This window comes from Numenius arquata, chromosome 11 (genome assembly GCF_964106895.1).
Source record: "Numenius arquata chromosome 11, bNumArq3.hap1.1, whole genome shotgun sequence".
NCBI classification, from domain to species: Eukaryota; Metazoa; Chordata; class Aves; order Charadriiformes; family Scolopacidae; genus Numenius; species Numenius arquata.
The window spans coordinates 29,304,801-29,329,263 of record NC_133586.1 but is presented as its reverse complement, the minus strand read 5'-3'; the positions used below and the strand labels follow the sequence as shown (position 1 = coordinate 29,329,263).

At 45.4% G+C, this 24,463-nt stretch overlaps 1 protein-coding gene across 1 annotated transcript in view; it reads right to left on the bottom strand.

The window, feature by feature from the left end:
* Window positions 1–9,312: 9,312 nt before the first annotated feature.
* Window positions 9,313–24,463, bottom strand: part of SLIT3 (slit guidance ligand 3) — a 519,985-nt gene continuing 504,834 nt past the window's right edge. The window contains exons 33-36 of the mRNA XM_074156582.1: window positions 16,037–16,191; window positions 13,367–13,652; window positions 10,928–11,136; window positions 9,313–9,797 (exon numbers count right to left, since the gene is read on the bottom strand). Coding sequence (XP_074012683.1) covers window positions 9,559–9,797; window positions 10,928–11,136; window positions 13,367–13,652; window positions 16,037–16,191 — 889 coding nt within the window. The 3' untranslated portion in view covers window positions 9,313–9,558. The remainder of the gene's footprint in view (window positions 9,798–10,927; window positions 11,137–13,366; window positions 13,653–16,036; window positions 16,192–24,463) is intronic.

Here is a 24,463-nt window from a genome sequence, read left to right as displayed (position 1 = left end):
CTTACAGCCCTACTACAAGGAAGGATTTCAGACGTAGGCCTGTCCTCTGTCCCTGCTCAGTAGGTCCAGTAGAGTTTTGCTCCCTATGCTGGCCACCTTTGTGCATGAGAGAGCCCAGCTGTCTCATTTTGGATTTCTGCATCTGCTTTGAGTACTGCTATTTTGTTGGGTCTTAGTCTAAAACCTATGCTAAAAGGACTTCTTCATTTTCATCCAGAATCTTACATTTAAAAAAGCCGGAAGTCTCATGTGGATGCTGTCTCCCACTTACCACGTTTCCTTTCTGAAATGTCTGTATTTGGAAAACATACTCTGAAGTCTTCATAATGTTTACTTCTTGTCCGTTAAAGGAAGTTAAGAGTGTATTAGCAAGGCTGCAGAACTTCTCTCTTCCTGTAAGCTGCATGTAATTGTGGAAATTCCCGTATATTATTCTTACAGAGAGGAAATTTTGGTGTGGCTTTGCGGTTTTTCACTGCAATGTAGTTTATTATTGAAATTTTAAACACAAGCATTTACATACATTTTAGGGAAATCAAGAATTTCACTGCTACCTGCAAGTTAAGTTGTGCCCGGTCATAAATATACACTGTGATCGTAAGATAGAGTCTTTAATTTCCTGCCCGTCACCAGACTATGCAGTGTGGAAATGAGCTATCCGGTGTTGCACAGACATCTCTGGTGGGGTTGGGGAAAACAGATCTGCAGGGAGATTTTTCAGTACCTTAATCCTGAGGCATTTTTTCCAGTGCTTGGACTCTTGACTATGTTTCTTACACAACTTCTAATTCCAGAGGAAATGAAATACCGTTTCTGGGAAGTGCCAGTAATAAACATATACGTGCAACCCAGAAAAACAAGAAAAACCTAGTGTACAGCCTGACAGCTGTCCAATTCCTGCTTTCTTGAAACAGGCAGAAAACTTCCCGACCTGGGCTCTCACTGAGGAAATTATAATTCTCCCTTTCCAGAACGCAGATTCAGTGATCGCTTTCCTAGCCTCAGACTTTGGTCATGGACAAAAATAGGTATTTCGACCATGGGTTTCTTAGGAGCAAGTTCTGAATTTGAATATACTGGATGCCCACTTTAAGCTATTTGTCTAGCAAAGTTTCTTAATTCATCTCCCCATGTAAAAAATGGGAATAAATAGAGGGCTCTGTGATAATTAATGAACTGAGGGTTGCTCAATGAAAAACAAGATCAGCACATCTTAAAGTTTGGTTTAAACACTGCTTCACAAGAAGGTGAAATGCTTTAGCTTCAGCTAAGACAGAACATACAAAAAAACTCAACTCCTGTCTGCCTTTAGTCTGTCTCAAGGTAGAGGTTTAGCTCAAACCAGAAGTTTAACACAGGCCTGCAAGAGGCTCAGAACATTTCTTAATTTGCAGATCAAGTTGATCTATACTTTACAAGAACTTTTGGATTGCAGTTATTTGTACATCAGCCACCACACTGCTTCGAATAGCCTGTAAAAATAAATAAATCTGAAGGTGAATGTATGATTTGCTATATAAATAGAAATGTGTATATATATATGTATATTTATATAACCAATTCCAAGCGATAATTGTTAATGACTACCCTAAAGTACTATACAGTGTCCGTGTGGGATGAAACCACGTGAGAAGATTCTATAGGAATGATATACCAGAAGGCAAGGACTTTTTTTTTTTTTTTAAACAGTATTGCTTACAAAGATATTTTGGAGTGTGTCCTGGTCTCAGCTGGGATAGTTAATTTTCTTTCTAGTGGCTGCGGTGTTTCAGATTTGGTATGAAAGCAGTGTCAATGCATATTGTTTTAGCTGTTGCCAGGTGATGTATGTATTAGTCAAGGACTTTTTTCAGCTTCCCATAGAAGCTAGCCAAAGGAATATTCCATACCATAGACATCATGCTCAGTATATAAATGGAGGTTGGCCGGGGGGGGAAAGTATCACTGCTTGGGACAGGCTGGGCAACCAGGTTGTGGCCTGGTGAGCCGACTTGTGTTGTATTACTTTATTTTGTATATTCTTTTACCATTATTATTAATGATTATTTTCCGTTATTGTTCTATTAAACTGTCTTTATCTCAACCCACTAGGTTTTTTTGCCCTTTCCCCTCCTTTTCTCCCTCTTCTCCCCACCCTTCTAGGGGAGAAAGGGGAGAAGTGAGCAAGCAGCTGCATGGTCCTAGTTGCCATCTGGGGTTAAACCATAACAGGGTGAGACAAAAATTGTTTAATTGCTATGTTAGAATCATTTATTTATTGATATGACCAACTTGATCTGTCTGCATCTTAGTGCCTTAAACCATATTTTGGTATTTACTTCTACATAGTAAAAAAAAAAATTATATTTTAAAAAAATCCCACCACCCCAACAATTCAATGAGTGCTTTACCTAGAAGAAACTAGGGCAGCTTAAGAGATGCAAAATATGCTCGTGTATAATTAAGAAAGTTTAAGTTCCTCTGTAGTAACTGCCTGCTGTATGTGCTCTTATCACATGCTAGGTGAAAGCATGATAGTATCTCCCATGCTGCAAAGTCCCCACGTAAATTACCTTGTGGTATTTGGTTCGTGTAGCCTTGCTCTGCATGCAAAGTGTCTAAGGCAGGGCTGAGTCATTTGCCTATCATTAACAACCCTTCTTAGTGCAGGACCATGGCTTCAGTTGCTTGTCATGTCACAAAATTTCAGTTTCCTCAAGAGAAAATGTCATGTTTATTGTCTGCCTTGTGCTAGTTCTGCCGTATTTTTAAGTTTTGGATGTAACAGTTTCTGAGGATGAGGCTAGGGAATAGCCCTGCCATTTGCCTCTTGCCATTTTGCCAGGGTGCTGAAACCTGTACGTAATTTCTGGCTTTTTCTGTCTTTGCAGAAATTCACCTGCTGCACTAGTGCAGGACCTGGGTCTCAGTGCTGCAGACAAGGTGGTGGGGCAGCAGAAAGGTGCCAGTGCAGGAGCACGGGACAACAGTGCACGGCCAGGAGCCTGGGGTGGCACAGGGTCCAGAGTCACCTGTCCTCTGCAGGTGAGGCACAGCACGGCCTGCTTCAGTGCTGCTGATGGAAGACTAGCTGGAAGACTGGACCACTGAAAATGCAACGAACCTATTCTCTGTGAGCTTTGAGCTATCTTCTGAGCACAAAAGCTATTGATCCCATGGGACTCATTTAAGCCTCTTTCCTCCCTTCCACACTTCTCTGAGGCAGGATGCATACTCGTCTTCCCCAGGTAAGACACAGCAGTTGTAAAAGAGTATTTTTACGGAAAAGGAGTGATCCTTGTGCCATAGGGACAAGGGTCACACACAGTAGGAGAAGGCAGTGTCATCCCCAGACTACCCTGAGCGTCACTTTACTTGGAAAGCACAAAAGCCCCAGGAAAGGAGAAGGTCAAGAGGTCGTGTAGGACCAAGATGCAAAGCTGTGCAAGTCTCGCAGCGACTTCTGTTCCTGCTGCTTGTGAGACCGTGGGATGCCCCTAGGCGTCATGGTATAAATTTAAGCTTCCTCAAACTACCAAGTAGTGTTTGTACTGCCTGTGCGCTCCATTACATGTCCGGGGAGTTTCCTGCTTGCCTGACGGGCTCTCTGAGGGCTGAAGGAGCTCGGAGGAACAGCCACAGGGGTGTGCACCCACCAGCTCGGCTGGGAGATAAACTCTGCAGGCAGGCAGTGCTTATGCCTCAGCATCTGTGGGCAAACAGCAGCAGAATGAGGGTAGGAATAGCAGAATTAGGTGTTATTCCATAAGGTGCCAGCACCAAAGTTACAGTGGCACCATCAACAGCAGCCTCTCATGATGCTGCCATCATGACGCTGTCCTGAGGCCACTGCAGCGCACAGGCACCAGCTGCCCCCTATGCCAGCACACATAGCCATCGTCCTGCTGTCCAGTGATGGTGCCGAGGAAGTGTTGGACACCCTCAGGTCTCACACGCGCCCTCCTGGGGCTCAGCAGGGTCACCCTCCTGGTGGTTCCTGCAGAGTCCTGGGGTGAACTGTGGGCTCCTGGCCACAGTGAACCCATGCCAAGCTGCAGCTCAGGGGCTCCTTTCCTCACAGGAACAGTGTGAGCAGTGCTAGGAAGCTGATGACACAGGATCAATAAAACCTGAGAAGCTGTTATTTAAAACTCCCCAGAAAAATCCTTATATCACATATACATACGCTCCTATGAGGAGCGGTGGCTGAGGGCTTTGGGTTTGTCTGGTTTGAAGAGAAGGTGGCTGAGGAGCACATGGAGAGGCTGAGCCGTTCTCCTGGGTATCCAGTGATAGGATGCGTGGGAATGGCTCAAAGCTGAACCAGGGGAGGTTTAGACCAGGGAAGCATTTGTGAAGTGTTTCTTTACCGAGAGGGTGTCAAACACCGGAACAGGCTGCCCAGAGAGATGGTGGGTGCCCCAAGCCCGGCAGTGTTTAAGAGGCATTTGGACAATGCCCTTAACAATACGCTTTAGCCTGTGGTCAGCCGAGAATTGCTCCGGCAGCTGGACTGGGGGATCCTTGTAGGACCCTTCCAACGGAAATTATTCTGGTTTATTCCCTTCCACCCCACACCGCGCCGTTACCGGCCCCTCTTGAGCGGAGCGGGCCGGGCCGCGCTCTGCGGCGCCACCTGCTGGCGGGCCCCGCGCAGCGCCGCGCCGGAGCCGGGAGAGTCTGCCCTGGTGTCGGCGTTTCCCCGCGGCCTGTCCGTGTTTTCAGTAACGGCACCTACGAACGAGGGCACAGGCGGCCTCAGGGCCGGCAGCGGGAGGGGGACAGGGCGGCCTCAGCCCGAGGACCCCGACACGGGTGGCAGCGGCGGCCCCAGCAGGTCCTGCGGCTGTTCAGGGATATCGGTGTCAGTCCCTGGTGAGGGACAGGAATGCGATGCCCCTGTGATGGCAGCATCAGGGTGGGTTGGCGCTGGGCCTTGGCTAGTAGAGCTGAAGGGTGAGGGTGTGCACCACTGAACCTAAGGCTGGCAGTACCGTCTCTGGGGTCCCATCCTGCTCCAGTGGTTTGGGGCATCTTGTTTGATGTTCAGCTCAGCTGTCCTCAGAAACCATAGCGCACATCCCAGAAGACATTCTGGCTCAGCTCACACACAGGACTTGCCACCCAGTGATCCAGTCGGACGCCTTGGTGGCCCTTAAGCCAGAGGGATTACTCGAGTACCCTGGGCATGGCAAAATGAAGCCAATTCTGGCTGTCTGGCCCACTGAGCTGTGAGGCTGGCTTGTATAAGCTGAAGTAGGAATTGGGAGATAACTCATAAAAGAGGTCAGAGAGACCAGAAGTGACAGGACCCTCAGAGAACAACACAAACCCCACAGCCAAACACCCTGCAAACAGCAACACCATCTAACTAGTCCCTGCTGACTAGAAAAAACAAAGATAAAGGAACATGGGATAGACAGTTTCTTGGCATTGTTTGCCTCAGACTAATGGTTAAAAAGCAATACCTGCAGCACTGCAAGGAGAAGCACAAATGAGTGTTTTATCCTTGGGCTGTGGTTGCTTGAGCACCAGCCGAGGAACCCATGTGCTGCAAAGCCACGAGCAATACAAATAACTCTTGTGCAAACCAGTGACTTCAGCCAGTGCCTAGACATTTGTGAACAGTTCCCGCTAGCTTTTTTAGTGGGCTCAGCTGGGTTTGCTTTAGGTGAAAATGCTACCATCTGCTACAATTATATAATTAACCTTGATAGTTCAGGCTTAATGATGCTCATTAACGTTAACTGTTTTTATTGGCTGAGTGCTGTGACCAGTTTTGTGTGGAATGGCAAAGGCAACTCCAAAGGCTGTAGTCTGAAGCGTAATTAGCAATATGTGAGTGTTACACAGAGGCATGGGTGAGGGAAGGCTGAGGACTGGGTGGGAGCTTCATCTTATTCTGTGCTAAGACCGGAAGGCAATGAGCAGAAGAGGTCTGTTACATCGGGGTCACTAATAATAATTAGCTACAGAGGTGTGGCAGCAAATTTGGAATACACGTGTGTCTGGGCATCACAAAATCCCCGTCATCCACTATTGGCTGTGTGACTTGCATTTCCTCAGTCACACCTCCTGACGCCAATTCCCAATATTTCTTCATTTATTCTGTAATTAGTTAATAAGTGTATTTTTTTCTGCAGGCCTTTCTTAAACAGTTCAAAAAAAAAAAGCAGCAAATAAAGTATTTGATTGAAGAAAATACCCAAGCTCAAAAACTATGTGGCTTAATTCATCTGTGCGTGTAACACTCCTAAAAGATTAGGTTGTGATGCCATAAAAATACATAGCCACTGGTCATACTGCATTTGAGTTAACTACAGCCGTTCTCTGTCTAGATTTATCCAGGAGGAGTGTATGTTGTCCTCCCATCGCTTCCCATGAGTTACCGCACACTCTCCAGAAGGTCAGACTCAACAGCTCAAATAAACACAGAAATAATCTGCATCACAACACAAGGTATGTTACAATCTTCCATAACCCAACAATTTATTTAAACTTACATCACAATGAGAATCTATTAATAAAATACATCAGTTCACACCAGTCTGCATTGCCATGTTTTTAAGGGTAAGCATCTTTCTTCACTTTATATTAAAACTTTATAGAGGTAAAAACTACTGCATTGTACCCGCAGTTCTTGAAATCTAGTGTAACATTAGGCAGGTTACAGAGGAACTTTCAGAGCTAATTACACTTCAGTTAACCTCACGTTTTTGGCACATCTGAATGCTTTTTATTGTCATCTTTACATAAAATAATTCTATAGCAAGTCAGAGAATCATTGACATAAAGCGTCACTATCCAATGGCAAGTGCTGCCTAAAAGCATACAAAAATTGCATCATTTGGTTACAAAATAGATCTTCTTAGTTTTTTTATCCCAACACTTAAGTGCCATGGCAGAAAAGGGCTGGGAGCAGGGCCAGCCTTGCTGCGTTGTTGCTGGTGACTTTGCTTAAATCAATCCCAGAGTGATGTGTTAACAAGATGCTGAAAGCTTGTGCCTTGCCCATCAAGGTCATTCCTTGTAAAGCACCCTCCAGCAGGTGCTAGGCCATGAGTAAACGTCATGTTCTTTCTCACACGCAGTGCTGCTCAAGGGACAAAGCGAACACAGTTTTGGGTGCTGTTCAAGAGGGGCCACGTTTCTGCAGGCCTTGGCAGTTCAGTGGCTACAAATTGTATGGCAGAGCACATGGAGGGCTTGTAAGCCACTGCTGGTTCTTCCGCCCAGCACCATCAGCTGCTTCTTTAGAAATTAAAGGGTTTCAAGCAGGAATGAAACATTAATAGTAGTGGTGTGCCAGGCACATATTCGCACAAGTGTCTGCAGTTACTTGCACAAATTTTTAAAATCTGTAGGTTGTGTGTTCGGGTGATTTTTGTTGTACACCACAAACTCCAGTTGCTATGAGCTTCTGACATATTCAAAATAAAATGCAGCCCAAAGTATTTGCAATCGGGATTAGTTTTTCCCTGGCTCTTCAGCTGCACTGTTTCAATCAGAGTTTGGCACATTAACTAGCAATGGTTTTATGTGTCACTGATTGCCGGCTCCACATACTGATACTTATTTTGTGAGATGTCTGTTATATTGGTTATGTCCCTTCTGCTCAAGTTGCTCTGGTGGTAACAAAGAAATATGAATGAACTGCTGCAGTTAAGGAGTGATTGGCGTAGCAGAAGAATGCTAAGCGTGTTAGAGCTTTCGGGTTGCATGATGGCTTAGATGGTCACTTTTCTGTAATGGGAAATAAACATTTATACTGGTCATGGCAGGGTTGCGTTCTGTGCATCTTTCCAAAGCCCCAGTCAAACAAAAGCCCCGTTTACTTGATTCATCTTTCCTACTCATCCTTTGCTGAAGGCCCTGATCTGAAATCTTTTTGGTGAGACCAGTGAGCATCCCTAAAACGTGCTTACGGCTGCTGGGAATCATCTCTGACCTTACCTCTCTTAGAGAAAGAGAAATTGAAGAAAAGACCATAATACTTGCTACATTAAGGAAAGAAAGAAATTACACTGATAATGGAACAGTTGTTGATGGGGATGTTTGAAGCTTATAATAAGAGAAATTTCAAGGTATCCATGGTACTCCTTGCACGTACTCACTGACCCTGAAAGGTAGCCCTGCCAAAAACCCTCCAAAAATCTAACTCGCTCCCAGAGTCAATTTTTGCCTCACATTCACAGTGAGAATTTATCCCTGCATTGATTTCCATTTCCTATTCAGCATTTGCTCTGAACACAGTGAAAGTTAGTGGCAGTCCTTTGGGAGACACAAGTGCAGGATCTGAAGCAGCGCGGCTGGAGAAGCTTTGGCAGCAAAAACGAGAACAGGGCAGGCTGGAGCTGTGATGTTTCTCCGTGTGCAGAGAAGAGAGTGCTGCTAAGGTGGACAAACGTTGGCTGAACACCTTCATGTGGATATAGTGCAACTTCTGCTCATTTAAAAAGCTGTGGAAAAATTAGCCAACTGCTCAGTACCAGGGCGAGGATGAACAGCAGCTACAGCCCAGCTTACACCCATGGCTGAAGCAGGAGTAAAAGCCATTATGCTGCAGGTATGTTCTGGCACCTGCAGTATTTTCATCCTCTTTACAACCTTTGCAAGTTAAAGTGTCAAGGCGTGACGAACTATGTAGCAGTGCATTCCTTATATTTCATATACAAAAAAGGGCTCAAGGCTGGGAGCAAGAAGGCACAAACTTGGGAAATAACATAGCTGAGGAGTTTACACAAAAGTACTATGTCATTTATTAGGCATCACTTAGCACTTACTTCACATTTTGCCCCCAAATTTCCCAAAGCAACATGTATTTCCCCACTTTCTTTCCCGTCGTCCCCTTCTTTTGGATAAAGCTGCCTGTGCTCTATAGATACAGTTGCTGAAGAATATAATGTGAACACAGATAAATACAACATACACAGCAAAAAAATGTATTATAGTATTACAATAGTCAAATAATGCAGTTAGCCTCAAGCGATGGCAGTGCCTACGTGCTATAGGGAACCAGTTCAAGAACAGCAAGCGGAGCCACTGTACAGGAACAAAACAGCGTCAGCAGTGTTAGGCAGAGCAAGGGACACAGGGAGAGGCTTTCTTGGTTGCCAGAGCAGGCGATGGTCGTGGGGATCCACTCTCTCGGGAGACCCACCCAGAGCCTCGGAGGTTTCTTCAGCCCATATCAGTTCTGTGGCAGGTCCTTGGAACACCTTTACATTTGTTCATTGTGCATACACATAAAGTCACCCCCCACATTTCTTCTGTTAGGCTATGTTTTCTTTATATATATTTTTTTAACTTTTAACTTTTTAACTTTTTTTTCTTACAACTGTTAAAAAAGTTTCATGGTAAAAATAACTCACTATATGATACATATACCCAAAGCGGTGTGATACTTTATATAATAAAAGATGAAAATAGTCACTTTCCATAATAAAAATAAGTTCTATTTTTTGTTTATTTTACAATATACTTAATAATTCTTTTCTTTTTCTTCACTCTGCAAGTAAATAGGTCCCGTTTTGATAGCGCTTCTGAGTCGATTAAAGTGGCAAGAGACTGGAGAATGGCTTATAAGCATTTTGAGCAGCCGCATTCCGCATGTCTCTCCAGTTCTTCCGTGAAAGTGGATCCATCCACGCACTGGAAGAAGTATTTCCGCCTTTTGCTCCGGAGAGGAACGCAGCACTGCCCATTGCTGCAGCCGCCACGGCATTCCAGGCGGGGTACTTTGGAGGCAGTGGCACACGATGTGTAGCCTTGCTGCTTACGGACTACTTCTCGAATTATCTCTCCTTGGCAGAGATTCTCTGGTAAGACAACAGAGATGTAAAGGGAAAAAAAACAAACGTGGTAACTGTTTTGCCAGACGTTCCCCAAACATCAGCAGACAGCCCTGTACATGTAATGACATTCAAGGCAAACAGATGGCATGAGCAGGACCTTAATCTTTTACTGCTTTGTACCTGCCATCAAAACAGAGCTTGTGTTACACAAATGTGTAATATCCGGCACAAGGCAGAGGCCAAGCAGGCCTGCTGGCTTTGATCAGCAGTTCTGGAAGTGCTTTAATGAATGCTGAGTGTTGAATCCTGCAACACTCCTGCAAAATATGGGTGAGTTTTACTATGCCTGCTTCTCGGGATCAAAGGTCATCCTGCTCCGCATGACAGGAGCAATGTGGGATACCTGAAAATGTCTGTGCCGTTCTGCAGCCACTTTACAGCAGCCTGTGTGTGTGGATAATTTGGAAAGTCTGTGGTTCATTCACAGGAAAGGCACAACCTAAATAAAAATAATACAAGCCAGCTCCTTCCTTCTGTGCAGGAACAGAAGAAGGCAGAAGGGATGAAGACAGAACTCACTGAGTCTCCAGTGAGTCTTTCAGGTCAGGGTAGAGGAGTTGGGCCCCAGCCCTAGTAGGAAGGTCCAGCCTGACCTGTGGGATTCCCCAGGAAACCCACCCAGCTGCATCAAAGGGAGCAAGATGAGAATCTTTACTGCTACTTCAGATGAGCAGTGCCTCCTGCCTGCCAGTTCCTGCTCATGTCATCTACAAAAGCTCTTGATGTGTAGGGCAAGACCTCCTTTCCTAGCACTGCAATTAACTGATCACTGTTGGCTGAGGGTAAACCTCACAACAACATCTCCTTTCAATGTCCCACCAGAATCGTGGGAGCAGCAAACCTTGAGGATGTAGGAGACAGAATAAAACCCTTTGCTACAGATGTCCCCCTTCCCATATATTCGGATAGTAACTACCTAGCTGCTGTGTGGTTCTTTTCTCCTCCCTGTATTGCTCTGCAGAGGCTGACTTGGCTTTATCTTCTACTATTTGCCTTTTACCCCCAAATATGAATCAAATGGAAGAGAGGTAAAAACAAGGGTGTAGACCAGAAATGCAGCAGAGCTGCGTCCTGGGCCCTGCGGCCAAGCATACCTCTGTCACAATGTTCTCCACTATAGTGAGGATCGCATTCGCAGTAGGGTTCCCCATGCTCGGAAATTTTACACTGCCCATGGTTGCACTTCAAAATCCTGCAGGGATTTGAGGAATTGTTCTTCTTGTCACAGTACATGCCTGTGTAGCCCTCCATGCACTTACAGGTGTAAGCAACATTGGCCACCATGCACTTACCGTGCAGACACCTGGAGAAAGAGAAGCATTTAGAGCTGACCTGTCTTCGACATGAAAGTTCCTTTTCCCAGGGATGTTTGGTTTTGGCATTTCTGCCCATTTAATTCCAGGGTACTAATCCAAAACCAGCAGTTAAACGTCAAAACACTCTAAAGAAACTGTGAGTTTTCAGTGAATACTGGATAGCATTCAGAGAATACATTTAGAATTTGTGATCCTAAGTGATCTCTTTGAGAAACATTAGGCTCCTCCATGTGCACGGACCAACGCTTGGCATCCACACAAGGCAGCTCACATTTACAGCATCAGCGTGTAGAACTAAGTGCCAACAACCAAGCTGCATGCCCAGGCTTCCTTAGCAGAATTACTCTACAAATAATATCAGGTGATGAAAAACGGCGTGATAAATGAAGGTGCTTGTGGAAAAGCTATGCACAGACATATCCACAGGCAGCTGTATTTGAAGGGTTCCCTGGCTCATGTGGTTTGCAGCGAGCTTTGGTATTTCTGAGGAATATCACAGGGAGGGGCATTGATCCTTAAGAGGTTTTCTGACACCATCCCCACTTCTGGGACAGGGATAGACTTGGAATGGGCTGAGGACAGGGAAGAAAGCAACACTGTCCAGCCAAGGACAAACTGCTCAGGCCTTATAAACCTTTGCTATATCAGGTCCTACTTGACATAAGCCCATGTCTCTCTCTTATTTATTTTGTTTCTGGTACCTTAAAATTTATGTTGAAAGCTTAAACATTTAATTTTTAAGCTTTTAACTAAAAAGCGCAAATAACTAAATAGCTTTGAACTAAAAAGCTTTTCATTCAGGTCAAGACATGCAAAATACTGTAATAAAGGGAGTCACAGTCTATATAAACTGGTATTTTCTGCCCCAATAACCAAAGACGTGCTTGGACACTAACTCTTGTTATCATCTACTACCTGTTCTTTACGATTGCATTTCTTCACTCAGACTAATCTGTGAGTGTTGGAGCAGACACCTGGCAGCAGGGCACTACCCCCCTGGACACATAGGGCTTCGCTTTAAGGACACAATTCCAAAGGGCTGAAGTGATTTAATGAAAGGTAGGATGGTCTGTGAGCATTAAAAATATACACAACTACTTTCCTTAGCAAGGAGCCTACGGTCAGGATTGCATCACCCTCCTTAGTTTATGAGAGAAACAATCCCTCATCATGTAAACATCTGGAACACCCCTATTTTCCTCTGTCCAACCACAACAGCTTCATGTTGATGTTGGAAATTCAAGGAAACATTTGGGCCTCTGAGTGTTCCTTCACTTGGGTCTATGTAGCTTTGGCCTGTAAACTGTCAGGTGCTTCTCAACACCTTCCAGGGTTCAGTACTTTGCAGAATTAGACACAGAAGCAAGTTTAAAACAGTACCTCTGCCAAGTAAAATTTCTTGCCCTGAAGAGAGTGATTTTTCACTGTCTCAATTTACCTGTCAAAAGTATGTGCTGGTGGAAAGTCCCTTCCACAGACAGTGCAACCAAAGTAGCTTCTAAAACAAAAGTACTTCCATCTGCTTATGAGCCAGCACTGAGCTATGCAGCCTGCTGCTCTGCGCTGGACTGCTTCCTCGTCTACTTGCCATAAGTAAGCCATTCATCCAGCATTTCTGATGGAGATGTGGTTATCGAGCCTTTGAACTGTGAATGCTTTACACTCATGCTCCCTTCGCATGCAACGCCATGTTATCCTTTAAACTCACACTTTAAAGGGCTGATTTGGACTGTAATATTTAAGTCAGCTGTTTGGGAAATTTGAAAACTGTTCACAGTGGAGTGCATAATGGGCTTCAGGAGGTTAGTCTGAATACTGGGTCCAATGCTGCTGTGAGCATATCCCTAAAATGCGTACCTCCCACTCGCAGGTAGCTCTGCTCTGGCTGAGTGCAGGCACTCACTGCCTCAGAGATAACCCATAGCCATTAACAGGAGTTTGTGTATTCCAATGTGCAGAGTCACGGCAGAAAGTACAACACGCAGTATTAACACCTTATAGCTCCTCCAGGACAAATGGCTAATTTGGAGAGTGAGCAACGTCAGAACAAGAAGTGGAAATTGAGAGTTGCCATGGATGCTGACTCACAACTGCCAATAATTTCATGTGGGAACCCAGCACCTCCAGAAATAGTCAGATGTGGTTTACAAGATGAAACGTGAAATATGCATTAGCTGTAAAGCTTCCACCCTCCCATCAGCATTCGCTTGAGCTTACTTGTGGTTAAGACACGGGTCTCCAATTTCCTGGTCACACAGGGGGCCCGTCCAGCCTGGGTGACATTCACAAATCACACTTGTTTTCTCTAGGGACCGGCAAATACCGTGCTTGCAGATGTTACAGGATTTGCAGCCAGGAAGGACTCCTAGTGACTGCTGTGGTAAATCCTTGAAATCCTGCAGCTCGTTATTGATGCGGACATCGTGAATACATCCATGAAAACCATTTGGTGTCTTATCTGCACCCTGGCGCAGCGAAGATAATCCAGTAGAGGTCGGGATCCCTTCAGATAAAAACAAAAAGAAAAGGTTTACCCACGGTTACAATGATGGTACATAAATTATAATTGCTAATGTTTCTTTTGTCAGAGCCCCTTATAATCCTTAAAGAATTAATTTGCATAGGACCTTTGTAAGGTAGCACAGTCTCATTGTCCTCATTCTGGAAATGGAAAGAAACAAAAATAAAATCATTTGTCCAAGCTTACATAAGAAGTATATGACAAAAAAGAAAAAAAAAAGCCCATTTTTTTTTTGGCTGATGGCCATGTGTTCTTGTCCTTAGATAATGCTCCTTCTGTCTGTAGTTTAATAGCAATTATCCTTCTGAAAGGCTTAAGACTGTCTTTACTCGCCAGCAGATAGCTACCACCTCTGGGACACAGCCAGGGAGTTGGGCATTACTCGATCATTGAGTATGGGGAGTGGTAAGAGTGCACCCCATTGAACCCAGCGCAGCGAGCAGCACTTCAGAAGACCAGGCCAAGTCTTTGTGGCGAGTACCCTCCATCTTGTTCAAGCACTTGGAAGAGATCATGTGCTCAGATGGCCAGCAGATTCTTTTGGATGCTATATTACACCCTCCGCAACGACATCTGCTTGGCCTGTGCGGCTGCATTAGCATAGGCAAGTGCTTGCAATTTGAACTGCATAAGGCCTCTGAATTGGCTACCATTAAGTAACTCCACTGTTAAAGATGGTCTCAAAACAAAACCAGCACCTTTGTTTAACCATGCGTTAGGAGGCAAGTTGCGAGACCAGGTGACGTACTCGGAGAGATGGAGAAAATTCTGGGCACGTGAAGGCTCAGGTCTGTCTTAAAGCTCGGTGTAGGTTTAGAACAATCGCTCTGGGGTAATTTAATCAATTACTTTAGCTAAACAGCCTGAAGTGGAAGGGCAGCTGGCATCCATGGGAATGCTACATGCAGAGAGGTGGCACGTGCAGAACAGCGAGGGTTTAGAAAGAGGCAAGAATTTTAATGGGCAATAAAATAAGTCTTCACTGAGCTCATGGCTTCTGGGATCCAATAGTCCTTCATTTCAGGTCTCAGATTTGTCCTGTGAGTGCATTTTTGTAGGTACCTTTTGAAAATTAGTATTGATCCACAGTGCTTATCCATTAACAAAACTTTTCCATGTGATTACTTCCCAAGTTCCCTGTGTATAAATCGCTGTGGGGTTGGTATCTTTTATGCCATGCTAGAGGGAGAAATCGTGATGGCCTCACCAGCAGATTATCTTTGATGCATAATGCTCTTTAATAGCCTGTGACATTCTTGGCAGGAGCCAATTATAAAAGTTCAGCTCTGTATAAAGCAAGATAAGCCAGTTTGCTGATTTACAAGGGCAATATTCAGGGTTCTTTTAGAAAACTGTTATTAAAGGGAATTATTTACAAAAGGCTTGACCAGCACCAAGTGGAATTGGTAAGAATTTCTACTATTGGCTTCAATGATCTGGTTAGGAAAAGCCCAAAGACTTTCTGCGTCTATTACTGTTCTGCTGACTTTTGTATTTAGAATAGGCTGACTAAAGATTCAAGAACTCCGTGTCACCGAAAGGGAAAGATTTCAACATTCGGTCGAGAATAGAGCTGGGGGAGGTCTGGCCAAAACAAATCAATTGGGCAGAGCACAGCCTTTGTTCTGTCTCTCATACCCAGACACTTAATCAGTGGGATACTCATTATTCTGGGCATCTGCTCCCCACCCCACTTGGCACCTCCTTGCCCCAAAATCCCGTACTGAATGGGGGAAAAAAAAACTTCTTAACTGAAGTTTGGTCAGTTCTTGTATCTTTCTAATACTGAAGCTCTGGCTTCAGTTTCCAATGAGAAAACTATTAGCCAAGAAGTTCTTAGCTTGTGCATTAATATGGCTTGGATTTGTTAATCTTTTTTTGCCTCCCAATTTTTAGACCTCTGTAAGATTTCCACCAGAAATACAGCTCATTTATGGTGTACTTAAACCTATTGACTATTGGTTTGCTTTTTTGCAGTGACTGTTTGTGATACTTCCATTGTATTCTTCAACCACGACATTTTGGTGCCAGCCAGTACTGAAAGCTTTAGAAATGACAAAGTGTTTGCTATTGCCACGGCTGCGTAACACAGAAACTGCCTGTGCTGTGCGGAGGTTAACGCCCCTGGTCTGGTGTGCAAGCCCCTGCTGGCCCTGCGGCGGGCTGCTAGTGGGCTGTGGAGTGTGAAGCAGAACAGCAGAGGTGTGGTTTCCGGGCTCTCTGTCCAGGGAAGCAACCTCTGGCAGAGGGGAAAGGCAAACTGCTAGTTTATCCGCTGCCCGGAGAGTCCTCTCCATAGGATGGAAGATGATTTGCTTCTGAGAAGACTTGTTAAAATCTTCAAAGACCAGAGCAACTCGCTGTACCTCCAATGTAGAGAGGGGTGTTGAGGCTGGCAGAAGACTGCTTCTGGAGTTTTCCTAGACTCTTGGGAGCCCCCTTGTCCACCACCAGGTTCAGAGTTTGATTCAGCATCACAAGTTCCACACTATGAAACTGCCCATCATTCACTGTTTCCACACTAAAAGAAAAAAAGAGAATTAGAAGATGACGTTAACAATGAACTGCCTCTGTGACATGCTGTCTCCTGGAATCACACCTTGCAAGGCACAGCTCCCATTCCATGCTCCTTTACAGTCACCATGCTCTCGATATTTCTTCTAGGTGAGGCTCCAAGGTAACAAATTTAAACATTGCTGATGGCTTTGCAGGCAGTGCCTACACATATATAACACTTGAGAGGACACCTAATCAGGATAGTAGCTACTGTAGTTGTGTTTCCCAGGGCAGAAAAGCAAGGGTATTGCAATATACTTGCTTTGGTGACAAAACTACTTAAAATCCTCCATTCTGTGCTTTCAGCCCCAGCCTGCTGCCCCTCTGTCACACTGCTTGCTGCCCACGTTGCAAGCCGGATCACTGAAATTATTTCTTTTTGTATAGTTACTTTAAACTCAAATTATTTCACAAGAGCAGGGAGGGACTGCAGTTTGGGGCAAGAGACAGCAGGGGCTTCTGAAATCAGCATTTCCTCACGGCAGAAGTATCCTGTAACTACATGCTGAGGCATGAGGACAGGCTGAATGCCTTAAAGCCAGAGAAGGAATTCAGGAGGTTTTGGCTTAGAAATGACTGGGGTACTTTGTTCGATACATACAGTCCTACCTGAACGCAAGGAAAACTGACAAATTGCTACTCCTCTTTGAGAAACATTTAGGTGTAGACTGAGGCTTGAGAATAAGCCAGCCTGAATTTTGGGGGTGCGGGGAGCCATCTGAGCAGACAAGATATTAAAGGCACCATGTATTTATTGCTCAGGTGTTTTGAACACTGATTTTTCAAATGCACGAAGCCTGTAGTGAGTCAGACAACTCAACAGCTCTTTGCTAGTCTGCACCACGTACAATCTTCACCTTCGTCTTCAGTCTCCCACAAATTAAAAGATGCAGTGGTACAATTCAATTTGTGTCACACTATCATTTTTTATTTTCAGGGCAGATTCAGCTCTCAAGCCTTTATGCTGCATGTTGAAATTCCCTAAAACAACTCGATGCTTTCGTGCACTCCTAAAAGCAGGAGGGGCAAGGGTGGGATTACCTGCTCTTCAGCAAAGAGGCTTTCAAATTAGGCTGGTAGTTATAGACATGATGGAACTTTTCCACTGCTGTAGATATAATTAAATGGTACAACCTCTGTTCCACACGCACGCAAACACCAGCGCATAATGAGAATCTAATAGCAGTAGCGGTTACAGCTGAAATTAAGCTGTGGGCTATGTGAACTGCCCACACGCACAGTGTTGCCAACACATTTTAAGCGCGGCCTGTGAGCACCCTTTTCCAAAATCCTCCTGGCAGGCTCGTTAGCTGAGTGGTGGTTCTGCTACATACAGATAAAGACAGAAAACACCAACTGTGGGATTTAGGCATCCTGAGATACTGCCTAGCCAACAGTCTGGATTTGGGATTGCTGCACAAGTGGTAAATACCATATTAAAATGTAAAAGGTTAGTTTTAAGAGCGGGTTTCTGCTCATCCAAATGGCCCATGAGCTCAGCATCCTCTCTCAGGAAGTTACAAAGTCATAGGTCAGAGTGTTTCAGGTGTTTTGTAGAGCTGCAGTGTAGATGTCTCTCTCTGAGCTATTTACCCAGCCCTTCTTTACTATCAGTGGAGAGGAATGAGCACAGTTAAGGAGTGACTCATCTCTAAGAATGAATCACTTTTAGATGTATCCACCTTAACCTAGATGACATGATGCCCATCTTCAGTGCCCAGTCCTGCATAACTGACATGTAAGGGTGTTGTGGCATGGAAACAGGACCTCAACTACAGAAACAAATCACATGACTTGGAAATTACCAGAATTCAGTGCTCGCAGGAGAAGTTTCATTTTTATAGTGTCTTACAGTAGACCTGACATGACTGATTATACAAGAGCAATGCCAGGCAGCAAGTGAGCACTGCGGGCATTTCTGGGGATGTGCTTGTTTAAGAAAAGCGTGCTTAAGAACTGAGCTAACGTGCCTCTACTGTGCTGCTGTACCCACAGGTTTTTGGGATGAAACACGAACACGGATGCCTTTAAAAGCTGACATAAGATTACACAAGTTGTAAGATGACAGCAGTACCTGAGCACCTTTACTGCGTGGCTTTACATGTACACGAGGTAAGTTAGTTCTGCCACAGAGCAGCTCCTGGGAAAGCTCTGCCAGCTGAACCTTGGCCTTGACCTGCGAAAGCAGCTGGGCTGCAGTTGCTGCCCATCCTCAGGATGGCCAGAGAGCCCTGGGGAGCCAGGTCTCGAGAACCTGGAGCTGCTGGTACTGTTTGAAGTGTTTTTCTTTTAAAAAAACAAAGGCTTGACATTGTACAAAAATGCAGATCCAGTTGATCGAGTAGACAGTCTGGCTCAAAATACAGTTATATCAGGGCCACTGCAAGGGCAGTGAGTTGCGTGGGCTGGGATGAGAAGCTGAGGACTTCTGCTAGACGCATTGCCAAAGGTGATGGAGTCCGTGCACCTCAGAAAAACAAGCCTGTCATCACTGTACCCGAGTCCCCTGTATCGGGGCCCACACCTCTAGCAGACTACTTTATGGATTGACAACTCAAATAAGTTTGAAAACAGCTGGTCCAAACTTTCTGTTTAGATATTGTTGAATTCTCCTAAGTATCTGCCACGTTACAAGAACCAGCTGTGTTACAGCAACGCGCCGACTGGGTGATCCTGTGTACTCCCCGGTATCTCGCTGTTGTGTCGCAATGCTTGATTCATACGGGTAAAGCGCTTAGACTTCCAGCTGAAAGGTGCGAGATAAATGGAAATGCATATTTGTAATTGTTAGCTTATGCAGAAGTGCCAATGAAAGGAAGAAGTACAGCCAAAGCCCTTTGGCTCTGACAGCCCAGCAGTGAGGAGGTGGGATGGATGGCTGTACGACAGGGAACCCTTCCCTGGTGGGATCAATATCTGAAGCTAACGCACAAAACTACATCGTTATCTGAAGAAGGCCAAGCTAGACCATTTGTCAGAGGACAACATTATCACGTCTGGCAGGGCTGGCTCTTCCCCGGGCCAGGATTTCACAGGCATTAATCACCTACTCCTCCACAGCGTGTGCTTTTTCCAGATTATGCCTTGACTAACAGGCAAACAAAAGTCTGTGTGTCCTGGCGATGGAAGCAGCCACCCCACGTGGTGCTCACGCCTTTCAGCTTACCCAGGGCTGGTATTTTTACTGGAAAGGGAGTAAGAGGTCCCTGTCTGTAGGTACACGTGGATGAACATTAACCAGTTCTGACTCTCGCTTCTTAACTCTGAATTTAAATAATCTGTGCCTGGAAACAAAGTACTTTACAGCCACCACCCAACCCTGCACTTTTGTAAAGCAGATAAAGTCAAATCAGGAAAAGCGCTCATTTGCTCTTTGAGAAGAGGCAAACATATGATAGGAAAACTGAATGTGGACAGCCAGGATGGCAGAAAATCCCCAGACAGGAGATACTTGTGTTAAAGCATTTATTGCTGTTGCTGACAGAAAGACGTTAAGATGCCTTTGGATTTTTGAGAGAGATGGAGACGACATTGGGGGAGAAACCAGTGGTGAGAGAAATGTTGCATGAACTCTCCTCGGAGCCTCTTATGTACTGGGCCTTTAGGAGACTCAGCAATCGTCTGAGACAGTTGGAGACAGTGGCTTGGCTGGAGATGAAGGGAGGAAAGCCACAGACGCTGAACAGCGCGCATCACAACGCAGCTCGCAGCACAAACTTGCTGTGCTCGGCTCTTTTTCAGGGGGCCTCTTCCTGACCCAGCTCTCTGCAAGGGTTTTATTAAAATCTTAATTGAATTCTTATTGGGGATCAGGTGGTCTTACCAAGCTCTTCCGTCTGAAACGGCCTGCGGTGTGTAAATACCTGCCTGGGACTGGGGGCGGGCGGTGTTCCCTCAGCGCTGCCGGTCCGATCCCCGCCGGGCGGGCACCGGAGGCCGCGAGACCGGGAGGGACCCGGCGGAGCGGAGCTCCCGGCGGAGCGGAGCCGGCGGAGCCCCGCGGCAGAGGCGGGCGGCAGAGGGCGGTAGAGCATCGCGGAGGGGCCGGTGCCCGAAGCCGGGGGGGTCCGCTCCCCGCCGAGCCCCGCGCAGGACAGCGAGCAGAGGGGCTTCCACGGGCTGACGCGGCAGGTTTGTCTTGGCTCGCTGCTCCCAATTTATTCACTGAAACAGACCTCGCCGTGCCACACACCTGACAGCCGACTTGACGTGACCCAGCTCCTTCCCTTTTGGAAAGTTTTTCATGCTTTATGGTTAAATCAAAATAATATGTCTGAGCAAAGCACGGGAGAGGGGAAAGGAAATGCAGGAAGAAGCCAAAGGGCTGATAGATTTGAGCCAAATGCTTTTCTCGGGGGCACTAACAAACCAAGTCCCGGCTTTGAAGATTTTTTCCAAACTATTAAAAAAGACAGGAATTTTTAGCCAACTTCCAACTGCCACCACTTCTGGGCCACCACCATGGGACAATATATAGTTTACAATATATTCTTGTTGAAAAATGGAATTATATTTGAAGTGTAAACATTTGAAGTGTAAGCAAGGATTTTCAAGAATTTAATAATTAAACTTGCTAAGAAGTGAGCAGTAAAAGGAACCACAAGATCAGTTTTATATAAAACTAAAATGTTCTTCAGGACCCAGAAATTTCTTCTCATATTGCAATAAGGGCAATAAGGACGTGAGGGCCCATCTCATCAGACACTCCATTGACTCTACTCGCAGTCTCTACAGGACCTTCACGTGAGTCTTGTAACAAACTTCATGCTGAGAAACCATTTCAGTTCCCTTCGAAGTGTAATTGTTTCTGGTGCCTTAAAGTACCTATCCTAAGGGAAAGGAGGTAACGTACAGCCAGATGCCGAGGGCCAGCAGGAGGATTTCTCTGGATCAGGGGTGCAGTGAGCAGATGCCAGTCGGAGCTGCCTGCAGGTGCCCTGCCTGTCCAGCAAACGGGGGACACATGCTGCTCCCCAGCCAGCAGCACCCCTCACCTTTCTGTTCTCCATTATACTCATCTTCGCATAGCACATGTTACATGTCATGCACAATCCATTACATTGCTTTCATCAAGGTTATCCTGACCTTTTATTACCCTCACGAAGAGCTGGCCGTGGCATCTGATCAGATTTGGCCAAAAAACCTACCCCAAAAACAAACCAGGAAAATACTAGGCATATGGGAATAGCCCAGCTTCGAAAGCTCATGAGAAGGCCCTGGGTCCAGCACCTTCTGCTCCCTCTGTGCCCAGGTGCGAAGCTCGGAGCTGCCCTCACAGGTAATGGAGAGCTCTATAAAAGAGTCATTAAAATTCTGTATCACAGGGAACTCTGTCAGAGCAATTCCAGCAAGATGAGCCAACGGACCCATTGCCCAGGGCACTGCACACAGGCCATGGACACCACCTCTGCCAAGGGCTTAGACTCCAGAACACAAAGAAACGAAGGGAAAGAGATGTGTATTAAATATAAAACCCCAAGGAATATACAAAATAACTGATTTCCACTCTCATTTTTAATCTATTTCTCTTCTCCCTCCTATATTTTCTTTCCCCTCTACTCTAGCCCCAAGCACACACACGTGATAAACACTGACTCCCCTTGCTCTAATACCCATGAAAGATTTAGAGCTGAGCCACTGTAAATAAGCCAGTGAACAGAAATGCATTAAAGGATTAAAGCATTCAATTTGAACTTGTAAAATTTGGGCTTTGGGGTTATTTTTTTCACTGACATGTACTGTACCTTCAATGTAGAGGGCAGGGAACAGCAGGGCAGAGAAGTCAAAAACAAAAATAGCTTTAAGTATCACAGCAAACCATGTCACTGAGGAAATGTATAACCATCAATTATGCAAATGAGGACATCAATTCATTAGCTACAGTCTCCAGATTTTCCTGACCTCTGTCTTAATGGGGACATGCCTCATTTGAAGTGCAGAACAAAGCAAACACAAGGATAGTAAGTGACTGGGGAGCAAAGGCCATGGGGAACTTAGATAATCTTTGAGAACATTTGAAGTAGAAGGGACTAACCAGAAATACGTGTCCAAAAGAGCCTAAGGAGCTTACAGCACGTGGGAAGAGCGGGCACCAGGCACCAGAGGGAGGTATCAAACTCAAGAAACACAAGGTGAGAGCTGCAGGGAACCACACTGAGATGTTGGCAATTTGGGAGCTGTGAAACTTGTACCGCGCCAGGCTGACTTCAGGTATCAGTGGTGATGGTTTTTCACCTTTCCAAGCTACAGTTACCTCCTGCCCTTAGTTCCAGTTATAATCAGTCCTTTGCCTAAAATAGATTTAAACTTCTCCATGGCAACAACGGCAAAATCATAATTGGAGTAGTGTTTGTGCTACCTCTACAATAACACATCTCTTCAAGCGCTGTCATCTTCAGAAGCCAAATAAAAACCACATGTTGAGAAAAAAAGTATGAAAAATGCTAATGAAACACAAGGCTAGGGAAATAAGAGGTGAAAGAGATATATTAAAGCGTTCAAGTTCACTTTCAGCTTAAAATATACTCTCTTTTGTTACGTTCAGTCCCATTTTACATGACTTGAGCGTTAGGTCTCCTGGGCTGAGAGCACTTGACATTAAGATTTTTTTTCCTTGATACCTTCATTTTCGTTTGCTTAGTTTTATACCTTTTCTCCTACTTACAACTCTGTAGACCACCCAAATAAACCATCTTTCTCTTCTTGGTGTTTACAGCCCTTAAACACTGGCAGCTGATTACCGTATCTCCCTTAATGATCGTTTGGCCAGGCTATGCATATCTAATTTCCAGTCATAATTCAGTTCCTGCAGCACCCCTGCCAACAGCGAGAGTTATTGTATTACAGACCTGCTAAGGGAAAAGCAAGGACCTTTTTTATACCCCTGCAAGATGCAATTAACACAATCCTGACCCCTTTCCCTAGATTATTCATAAAAGGGTCAGATTCACGGCCAGGGTAAGCACTGCTTGTTTGCAGGGAATTCTCACAGCGTCCCTGACCTGGGCAAAAGGTCTGAGACCTCCCTCCAGCCCCACCACTGGGGAGCTGAAGCCTGCACCGGTCTCCTACAGCATCACCATGTCTCTGCAGAGCTGAGCACTTCGTTCTGCTAACTGAGAATTTGTTAAATGCAAGTGTAATGGCAGTAAAAACAGCTCTTCAAGTCCGAGGCCTCTCCCGCATGACAGATCACGCTGTTGCTGCCTTCCCATCTTACTCCACCAGGACAAGTTTGCACATCACGGCACACAGCGTATCGCGGTGCAATGAGCTACTGCATCTTGGCGCCTTTACTGTAACATGCATCATATAAAATAACAAACCCAGTAAATACAGAGTGTAAAAATAATCCCATATAGATTCTGCAATGCTACTGGGACTCATTAAATCAGTTATCCTTAAAAAAAAAGACACTGCAAACAGCACAGGGGAAGGCAGGCCCTGGCACAGCAGCAGGGCTGTGACAGCACCACGTGCCACAACCTCCCCAGTGAAGAGATGGCGCTGGACATGTACGGTTGGTTGTGTGGCACACACCAGGACGTGCACCGGCACAGCCCCCTGCCCCACCAGGACACGAAACAAACTAGGATGCTTGGCTTTATGTTTTAGCACTGGTATCAAACATGATTGAAACCAGCTCTGCTATTCAACTGGAGATCAAATCTCGGGTTCTGATGAGGAAACCCATCAGGTGTCTTCAGAGAGTCATTTCATTGGGGGCAATACTTTACACCATCAATCCCTTTTTCAGCTCTGGAAAATATGATGGTATCTGCCATTTAGCAGCAGGGACCAGGGCCACTACAGAATACAATTAAAAGTGCTTCCAATTAGAATGACAGAATTATGCGTTTTAACTGAAATTGGAGGCTAAGCCCCAAGGAAAAAAAAAAAAAAAAGCTGTGTCTATTTAGAAACCTGATACATGGTCAGGAAATGAAATTGTTTCCACCTCATCTGTGGCAACATGCCTGCAGCTGGATGCCTCTGCTTCCACAAAAATAAACAAAAGCCACTGCTCTTTGACAAGCAGAGTAGCCGCTGCCATACCCACCTTTTCCAGCAGCACTGAGCACGCTGGCAAATGCCGCGCTGTGGGTCATGTTTCTATACTGGGAAGAAGCAGTGAAATAACTGTGCACAGAACCACGCCGCACCTCTGTGATCACCCCCAGCGCCAGTCCTGCGTGCGCTTCTTCTAACAGAGACCGTATCGATTGAATCCAGAGCCT